The sequence below is a fragment of the Phalaenopsis equestris genome, unplaced genomic scaffold, assembly GCF_001263595.1.
Source record: "Phalaenopsis equestris unplaced genomic scaffold, ASM126359v1 Scaffold000002, whole genome shotgun sequence".
NCBI lineage: Eukaryota > Viridiplantae > Streptophyta > Magnoliopsida > Asparagales > Orchidaceae > Phalaenopsis > Phalaenopsis equestris.
The window spans coordinates 7777267-7786858 of NW_018164444.1; the positions used below are offsets into that span (position 1 = coordinate 7777267).

Sequence of the window (9592 nt, forward strand, 5' to 3'; positions counted from 1 at the left end):
TTCGTATCGTACAACACATTTCCTTGGTATCTTAATTAATTGACAGTTGTCCTTACTAGTCAATGTTAACTTTTTTTTATTGCTGCCCCCACACAAGTGGACTAAACCGTCCTTTCAAGAGGAATAGATACAACCTCATCGACATATGAACTCAATTCAACATCTTTAGCAGATAGGCTTCACTCAAGGGTGTATTTAATTTCTAATCTAATCGCTGAATTTATTAAATTTGAGCAAACTTGATCATGCCTTCAAATTTATAGTTTCTTTAAATTAGTTTATAGAAATTTTTTTATGGTAGCATTTTTGAGTTTGTAAGATCACTCTTATAACATACTAACTACTAATTAGATATATCCTAAAATGTAATGTTTAATTACCTCCACTGATATTCCCTCAAAAAAATTACCAAGTTGAAGGGTGGGACTAAATTATTTTCATTTTTGAAAGTCGAGGGACCAAATTAAACATATGGAAAACGGACAACATTATTGCATAATGGTACATATTCTAAGGATTATTTTGTTCATATTTTTATGTATAACTAGCTACCACCACCTAAGGCGTGCTTCTTTAACTATTCCATAATCATTAATTTAATTTATAATCACATTCTTATAATATAAATAAATAAATTCACATCCCCTCAATTACTACCAAATTCAAATCAAATGATTAAATGAATCTTGACATCTTTCCAAATCATCAAATATTAAAATGTTTCTTCATAGCTAATCTATCACATTCAAATGTGTGGTTATAACCATATAACACTTATTAATGCTAGTCCATCATAAGGAGCCTCACCCAAGTCAAAATTTTAAAATGCCACTCACTTGCCACCAAGGTAATAAACAAAATAAAATATTACAAAATTAACATATATCTTTCACCAAGATAAAAACAAAATTACATATTCAAACAAAGAGAACAAAATATTATAGAACTGACATATATCTTTTAAGTTATTATAACGCAATGCATTATAGAGAGGAGCACAGCTTTATTTGTCGTGTCAATTAATAGCTCATAATTTGAATGAAAGGGACGATATTATTACATAACGGTACATGTAGAAGGATCCTCCTCGCAGAAAAACTGACACGTGGAAGTTGACGGAGTGCCCATAGCCGGTGGCAATGGCGGCCCCGTCCACCCGTAGAACATCCCACAAGAGCAGCACCGACAGCCGCCGTAGTACTGCTCATAGCATGGTCTCCAGCAGCAGCATGGCACCAGTGGACCGGGCTGACTGACCGGCTGGTTCCCTTGAGCCGGCTCAGGCGCTTTAGGCTTCTCCTTCTCCGGTTCTTTGGGCGGTGGTTTGGGCTTCTCCTTCTCCGGCTCCTTGGGCTTCTCCTTAGGTTTCTCCGGTTCCTTGGGCTTCTCCTTAGGCTTCTCCGGCTCCTTGGGCTTCTCCTTAGGCTTCTCCGGCTCCTTGGGTTTCTCCTTAGGCTTCTCCGGCTGGGCCGGCTCCTTGGGTTTCTCGGGTGGGGGCGGTTTGGGTTTCTCCGGTTCGGGCGGTTTGGTGTCCTTCGGAGGCGGCGGTTTTTTGTCCTCCTCCTTGATCTTAATCTCCTTAATTACCTTACAGGCTTTGCATAGGAGCTTCTTCTTTAATTTTTGGGGATCGAAGAAGCCAGAAATGGTTACAGTATTGTTCTTCTCATCAAAAGTGACAGTTTGGATTTGCTCTCGGTCTTGATTTAAATTAAGTTAATCAAGTAATAGTGTGATTAGTAGATAATTAAGCATGAGTTTAATTTGGTGGGATGGGAGGAGCTGGTTACCTTGGAGTTTGCAGATGGTCTTCCGGATCTTCTTAGAACATATGTAACAATCGAGGTCAACGGTCAAGATCAATGTGGAGATCTGCGACAAATTTTTAGTTGATTAGCTTAATCAGCAGAATTAGAAGCTTAAGCTTCAAAGAGAAATAAGAAATCGCGGCAGATTAGGAAGAACAAATTAAGGGTAATGCAACAGATCAAATAAGGGAAAAATAGAAGAGAGAGAAAGAGAGAGAAGCAGTACCTTTCCTGCCATGGGAAGCTTGTTTAAGCAAATATAGTGGAGAGGGGGAGAGGGGGGAAGAGAGATAGGGAGAGCTCTTTTTGGTCCAGACCGACGGAGGAGAAGAAGAAGAAGAGGACTGAAATGAATTAGGCTGGGCATAGCTATCGTCCAATGGAATGGCTACACGTGTTAGCCGTCGGGTTACGTATGCGGGCAATGCGCTTTGCAAGCTGGAGGCATGAGCGAGAAGATGATTGATTTGATGTCATCATTTTTTTTTATTATTGTTATTTATAAATTTAGTCTTAATGTATTTATCAATGTATAGTTATTTTATGAGACTATATAAAAAAATGAGTTTTTTTTTTTCTACTAATGCCATAAAAATAGAATTTGAAGAATAAATATATAATAAATTGTGTTTATATTGAGTGTAAGATACTAAACTTCTTACATGAAAGACCCATAAAGTGAAAAAATTATATATAGAACTTGGCCTAGTTAAAATAATTTTATTAATGTATATTTACAAATGACATTCCTAATAATTGGGGTTTAGAAATGTGTTGATATAATAAACTAGACATTAATTGTGAAGAATAAATTTGTTTGTGGAAGTTAGAATAACTTAGAGATATTACAGTTGTCTTCAACAACATAACATGAATCTCAAAATAACATTTTGAGCTAGAGATATTCAAATTTTGATAAAAAAATGATCCAACACCCCAATTTCAACAAGCTAATAATCAAATTGACCGACTCGGTAAGACGGAGTCAATGATATCAACATTGATCTGATCTGAACTAAATTGAGCTTTGATCACCATTAAACTAAGTTTGGAAGTTATCCAGACACATTGGGAAGATCAAAAGAATACCAAATCCAGAGAGTTCATAGTCGAATCAAACATCTTGGTGAGATGAATCCAACGAGCTTGAGATCGCTCAATTCTGTCATCGTTAAGCCCTTAATTGTCCATAAAACGTTGTGTGATCGAGGGAAGCCTCATGATCGTCCGATCAAAGTGGTTATTATTTCCACATTAATTGTACCTAGAGTTCTATAAATAGAACCCCACCCCTCTCATGAGGGAAAATGAAGCTTGAGGCTTGAAGAAAAGCTCGAAGTTTTTGAGAAGAAGTTGAAGTACACCATCATTCCCACTGCCGACTTCCATCGACCACCACACGTCGGCCGCCCCAATCGTTATCGGTCACCTCCCTTTCCCAGCAACAAATCTATCCGCATGTCAATGTTATAACTTGATAGATCTTCTAACCCTTTTCCGCCTGTGAGAGAAAGTGATTGTTGTAATCATCATCTTATAATGGATTTTCACAACTAGGTCAAACTCCATAATTTTTTCCCTCTACGGGATTTCCACATAAAAACTTATGATGTATCTACTGATTGTTTTCTTTTATATGGGTGTGTGTTGCATCTTCGAGCAACACTAAGACGAAAATCCATTACTCTACCGCCACGAATTTAATAGTGCAATATGCCAATATTCATTATAAATTTTAATAGAATTATTCAATTCCATAATAAATAATAAGATGATTTAAAAAAAAGCTACATAAGATTATTATTATCTATTTTTTACATTAATCATTTATCTTTATTTAAAAAAAAAATTAAAAATGCTATCCTAAATAAACCAAACCATAGGATTTAGATCTAAGTAAAAAAAAAGGCGGAAAAAAAATCTTAGCTTTCTTTTTCCCAAAAGAAGTCTCATTTACATTTTACTGTTTATATACTCTCGGTTCGTTCAGCTGGATTATTCACCTCGTACTGACTGCAGCTCTTTGCACACTTCGGAATTAATTCCTCCACATGCGTACAGAACCGACTCATCCGATTCAGTGCACTTTCATCATACAACTGAAAATTTGTTCAACACCAAATGAGTAGATGTGGACTTTGAAGGGTATGGTGGGGACCACAGTTTATCTTGATTTCAAATTCAGAAATTATTTTGCTTGTAATTATAAAAACCGAAAACAACAAATAGGATAAAAAAGCTTTACCTCCACTGCTGGCGCTTTCGTTGGAAGCAATGAGGGCTTTGGTGCCTCGTCCTTTTCAGTAGATGTATCAGACTTTTTATTTGGAGGCCATTTCCACCAAAAGGTTTTTAGTCATTTTATAATGATTTTTAACGGTTTTTACTTGCCTATCATCTAAAATATTTAATATTATATATTAACCACCCAAATTTAAATATTTATATTTTAATCACCCTTAAAAACCACGCTTCTTAAAACAGCTACCATCCGTTATATTTCGCCTCCATCTCCCTCCCACTTAACCTTCTTCTACTTCTCCGGTCTCATTTCCTGTGATCGTTGCCCCTGTTCTTGAACATGATCTCGTGCATTCTTGCCACCTCTTAATTGGCCTCGATGGTCATCTTAAAAGCAATAATCTAAGAACACTCCATTGGATTCGATGGAGGTGGCACTCTCTTCCCTCTTGCTTTTGGCATCGATGAGGGAAGCGAGGATACCTGGATCTAGTCCTTGCCTGAGCTTTTTTCTTTCCTAGATAAGAACAAAGAGAACATGCCAAGACTCAAAATCTTATCACACAGGCAGAAGGACATCGTCGAAGTAGTAAATTTGAACTTCCCAATAGTATGTCATCGCTTCTACATGCATCATCTCACCAAGAGCTTCCAAATTCCATCCTCATCCAAATCTCTCAAATTCTCAAAATCGAAGAAATATCTCAAGAAGCCTCTTATAGAACGAATTGTATCCCTTTAATGTTGTGCGCGAACAATTTGATGGAATTAGTTGCTGACATCTCACCAAAAACATAACAAAATCATTCAATAGCTCCTGAATTTGAGAGGGAGATGAAGAGGCGTGATGACCACGTTAATACGAACGACAAGGTGGGAGACTGTGGTCAATGAGATAGTGAATAATGGTTGTTTTGAAAAACAGGGATGTTTCGGATGGTTGAAATATAAATGTTAATTTTTTTTATGGTTAGTATGTAATATTCAACGCTTTCTTTGGCTCTCTGCAGCAACTGGGCTGGCCAAAGGAAGCCTTCCTGGACTTTTTCTACAGTGATAAGCAGCCTGTAGGATGGCCCAGCCCACATTCGGCTTGTATGATTAGAATGTATAATAGTCTGGCTTTCAATAAAATATTTTTTATTTCTGCAAAGTTTTATCAGAAATAAATAGAATCTTTTTATGATGACGCCAATGAAGTGGACCCTTCTGCAATTCTTATCTTTGGTGATTGGGTAACGGAAACCCATATCCCGTGGCATGGAAATTGGCCATGGCGTCCAACAGTGAGCCAGCTAGCTACCTATTTCATGGTGGAGTCATCTTACCAATCAATATCTTATGTTTTTGTTTTATATTGCATCTTCATAAGGCTGATGAAAATGGCTTTATTATTATTATTATTTTTTTGCAATTACATATATAAGCAATTTCTTTTTCTTGTAAAAAACAATATCTTTGCAACTTTAGCATCAAATTGTTCACAAAGTTGCCTCTTTTCTATCTCTACCACCACAACTTTAGACTTTGGGAGATATAACCTCTCTCTCTCTCTCTTTCTCGCTCTCTCTCTCTCTCTCAAATAAAATTTCTCTCTATAAAAGGCCATTGCCATTCGAAGGCATAAATGTTTTATAAGTAGAGAGAAGAAAGAAGAGGTAATTAAGAGAGGTCTTTGCTAAACAAAATAAAGCTTAAAGGTTTTATATTTCACGCAATTATATATTTTTTTGATTAAATTGCAGTGGCCTGCTTTGCAACACCTTTGAGGCCCGAAGCAATCAATAATGGGAAAGGTATGTAGTAGCCATGTTGCATTCAATCTCCATTTTCTTCTCCCACAAGTCCTTGTTTTAAACATTTTCTATTCCCATTTACTATGATTTGTTTATGATATTAATTAATAATTTCATTCTTTCTTTTTATTTTTTACTTTATTTTTTGTAATGCTCATTTCAAGGAATCAAAGGAAGAGGCGAGAGAGGAGAAGAAAGAGGAGGAGAAGAAAGAAGAAGAGGGGCAAGAGATAGTACTCAAGGTTGATATGCACTGTGAAGGATGTGCTAGAAAGGTTGCCAAGTCTTTGAGAGGCATTGAAGGTTCTTTATTTTATTTCTCGCCTTTTAATTTTACATATTTCCTTATTCATATAAATATATAAATTAATCATGCAAAGATAATTAGAGAATATATCAAGTTATTTTATGCTCATCAAAATATATACATATATTTTCTTGTTTAAATTATATTGTTGAAATTTTGGAGTGCTAAAATCACTATGTTTAATTCTACATATTTTCTTGTATTTTATTTTTTTAATTTTTTGGTTTTGCCCTTGAGCCTTAAGAATTAAATGAAGATTTGACACTTAATAGGAAACAATAGAGAAAAGGGATTCCATGTAGCCGACTCCACTTAGTAGGATAAAGGCTTGTTGTTGTTGAGCTTTAAGCATGAGACCTTTTGATGTGGGACGAAATGCCAAACTAGCGAGCTACCATCTCATCCGCACTAAAGAAAAAGTTTTTGTTCTCCTGATTTGTGCATTCCTTTAACATCATCTTTTTATCTTATGTCAGACAAAAGATGGTAGGAACAACTCATTTTTTTAATTATATAGTATTATTCTTCTTTCATATATATATATATATAAAGAAGAAAAAGCTCCTAAACTTTATAATTAACTATTATATTGCTTCATAAAATGAAAAATTACAGGGGTTGAGGAAATAAAGGTAGATAGCAAGACGAGAATGGTGGTGGTGAAGGGAAGAAGTGCAGATCCACTGAAAGTCTGTGAGAGAGTTCAGAAAAAGACTAGAAGGAAGGTAGAGATTATTTCTCCTCTCCCCAAGCCACCAGAAGAGGAGAGGAAGGATGAGGCCAAAGCACCATCTGAGGAAAACAAAAATGTAATCTAAATTTTATATTTTTCATTTTTTTTCTTTGAAAAGTAAATAAATATCTATATACATACCACTTAATTTCTATGTATTTACATATCTACACCTAAACCTCATGCATGAAAAAGAGTATTCACTTCTTAAAAGTCAAAATAGTGATATGTTGTGATATGAATGTAAAAAATAAAAATTAGGTGGTAGATATTGTAAATACATAGGAATTGGGTGGTATGTATGTAAATGTCATAAAGTATTTGAAATTTTGATATTTAGAAAAAAAAAAACTACATGAAATGCTTTCTTATAATTGCTTATGTTTGCCTTCAAAGAGCAGCCGAAGCCAGTTACTGTAATTTTGAAGGTCAGGATGCACTGTGAAGCGTGCGCCTTAGTTTTGCAGAGGAGGATAAAGAAGATAAATGGTATGTTAATATTATTCTCCGTTAAAAATATAATTGCGTTTGTACCATAAAAATTCATATAAATTACATGCTGACTGCTCGATCGAAAGAGTTATGTTGGATGTTGAGGGTATGGTAATGCAAAACATAAATAATCCACATTTAGTATGGATTTCAAGTTTATAGCTTGAACAAAATGCGAGTATATGTTTCGCCTATAATGTAAATATATATAAAAAAAGGAATATTTACATAGATGTTACTCAATTCCTATGTATTTACATAGTCCTAGGCATTGGGTAGTGGCTGATAAATGATAAACCCACTCCTAAGTTCGCCTTTTTAAGCTCATATTCCCTAAACATCTTAAAAATTTGAGCTTATAGATCAATCTATCCCATTTGGGATTGTAGCTTGTGTTCAGCTCTTGAAGTAGCTCATGTTTGAATGATTTGTTACATAAATGAGTCGAACACACAAATATTTTAAGCTCAAATTATAAACAAGCCAAATAAGGATAACGGTTTGTTCGATCGTGTTCGACTCATTTTAGCTTAAAATAAGAAAATCATATGTATTTATATATATGTTTAAATCACTACATGGTCATGTAGTTCTGTTCTTTTTATTGCATAAAAATGAAATAGGTTCGAATCTAACAACCTACACTATTTTTGTAATTAATTTAAATGAGTCAATTTCGAGTCCAACACGAACAAAGAATATGTAAATCGTGTTGAACATGAACACACTATTTACAAGCAATTTTGAACACGAGCCAAGTTCGAACATAATTAATTTCGAATGAGCCGACACGAGCCAAGCTTGAGCTCACTCGTTGGGCTCATTGCTTGAGGCTCATCTACGGCCCTAATTTTGTTCCATAACCCAATTTATTTTTTCGCAATCTTTATATGATTCTAACAATTAATAATATTATTTGATTGCTTATAATCTCAGGTGTAGAATCAGTGGAGACAGATCTCACAAATGATCAGGTGATGGTCAAAGGATTTGTAGATCCAACAAATTTGATTGAAAATGTATATCGAAGAACAGGAAAAAAAGCTTTAATAATCCCAGCAGAAGAGAAGAAAGAGGAGGATAATAAGCCTTCAGAGGAGAAGAAAGAAGAGACAACTGATCAGGATGAAAAAAAGATAAATGCCAAAAAACTGGAATATGTGGCCCCAAATTTGTTCTCGGAATATGCCTACACTTACCCACCTGAAATATTTAGTGATGAGAATCCAAATGCTTGCAGTATTGTGTAGGTGACATACTTGTGTATGTGCATAATGTTGTTAATGTTAATTATTTGGAACTTTGAACTCTCTTATCCCTTTTGTTTGTTAGTAATAGTCTGAAAATTGTGTTGAGGTATGTAAGAATATTTTGTGTTGACACATTAACTAAGATAAAAAGTACAGCATTTAAAAATTGGGGCATTTACATGCATACCACCCAATTGCCTGTTTATTTACATATCTAACACCCAAACTTTACTTATTATATTTATAATACTCAAATCTTTCATAGCACACCAAACGTACTACCATTTTAACTTTTATGAAATGAAATACACCTTTTCATGCATTCGTAAAGGTGGCATGCACGTAAATATATAAGAATTGAGTGGTATGTACACATCAAAAGAAAAGGCAGCATCAGTAGCTGCAGAACTTAGGTTTTTTCCCACATCAAAGAAGCAGGAAACAAGAATATATTCATATAAACTATCAGATCCATTAAGCTCTACACTTAAAATTTAAATTCAAACAGTTACAGAAACTTGCGTGAATTTCAGGTTCCATTTGCTTTACTTATAAATACATGAATTTTAGGGGTGACAATATTACCTGCACCTCCAGCCACAGCTTCCTAGCATTTTGCAGAAAGAGGCCTTAATCACTCAGCAAAGCTAAATTTCATATGAAAATAATGCTCATCTGGTGTCCGCAGATGACGACAATGAAGATTTTGAGTTTGCCGTACCATCTCTATCAGTTTGACTAAGCTCTACTTTTGATTTCTGGGAAAAAGGAAAAACAAATCTACTAAGTTAAAATGTACAGATTTGTTTAAAGAACTAGAAAGAACAATAATGCAAAGAAATATTAAGATATACAGATTGTGTTTAACTTAAAGTTTGAAATATCGACACATTGCTAAAAGGTTATAATTAGCATGGGATAATGTCATTTAAATGTCAAAGAATCAGAACTATATATATATATAT

General features: G+C 34.7%; 3 protein-coding genes across 4 annotated transcripts in view; 1 reads left to right on the forward strand and 2 right to left on the reverse strand.

Annotated features, from left to right (window-relative positions):
- Positions 1-827: 827 nt before the first annotated feature.
- Positions 828-2260, reverse strand: LOC110024879 (protein PYRICULARIA ORYZAE RESISTANCE 21-like). Its single transcript, XM_020725070.1, has 3 exons — positions 2035-2260; positions 1791-1872; positions 828-1700 (listed from the first exon to the last, which is right to left on the reverse strand). Exons 1-3 carry the CDS (start codon positions 2173-2175, stop codon positions 1057-1059), a joined length of 867 nt encoding a protein of 288 aa, XP_020580729.1. The 5' UTR covers positions 2176-2260; the 3' UTR covers positions 828-1056.
- A 3365-nt stretch (positions 2261-5625) lies between these two features.
- LOC110024889 (heavy metal-associated isoprenylated plant protein 7-like) lies at positions 5626-8776 on the forward strand. Its single transcript, XM_020725082.1, has 6 exons — positions 5626-5707; positions 5795-5845; positions 6010-6148; positions 6768-6961; positions 7287-7374; positions 8314-8776. Exons 2-6 carry the CDS (start codon positions 5837-5839, stop codon positions 8625-8627), a joined length of 744 nt encoding a protein of 247 aa, XP_020580741.1. The 5' UTR covers positions 5626-5707; positions 5795-5836; the 3' UTR covers positions 8628-8776.
- Positions 8777-9060: 284 nt separating this feature from the next.
- Positions 9061-9592, reverse strand: part of LOC110035713 — an 8193-nt gene continuing 7661 nt past the window's right edge. For both annotated transcript variants that reach the window (XM_020740002.1, XM_020739994.1), the window contains exon 3: positions 9061-9385. In XM_020740002.1, the coding sequence (XP_020595661.1) occupies positions 9299-9385 (87 nt within the window). In that variant the 3' untranslated portion in view covers positions 9061-9298. The remainder of the gene's footprint in view (positions 9386-9592) is intronic.

What these genes read in the sequence shown, in the direction of transcription:
- LOC110024879 (XM_020725070.1), bottom strand. Translation starts at nt 2,175, where the DNA reads ATGCCCAGCCTAATTCATTTCAGTCCTCTTCTTCTTCTTCTCCTCCGT. An exon ending in AGCTTCCCATGGCAGGAAAG is followed by an intron (nt 1,873 to 2,034) that starts GTACTGCTTCTC and finishes AATTTGTCGCAG; the next exon opens with ATCTCCACATTGATCTTGAC. An exon ending in GACCATCTGCAAACTCCAAG is followed by an intron (nt 1,701 to 1,790) that starts GTAACCAGCTCC and finishes ATTTAAATCAAG; the next exon opens with ACCGAGAGCAAATCCAAACT.
- LOC110024889 (XM_020725082.1), top strand. An exon ending in GTCTTTGAGAGGCATTGAAG is followed by an intron (nt 6,149 to 6,767) that starts GTTCTTTATTTT and finishes GAAAAATTACAG; the next exon opens with GGGTTGAGGAAATAAAGGTA. An exon ending in GAGGATAAAGAAGATAAATG is followed by an intron (nt 7,375 to 8,313) that starts GTATGTTAATAT and finishes TTATAATCTCAG; the next exon opens with GTGTAGAATCAGTGGAGACA.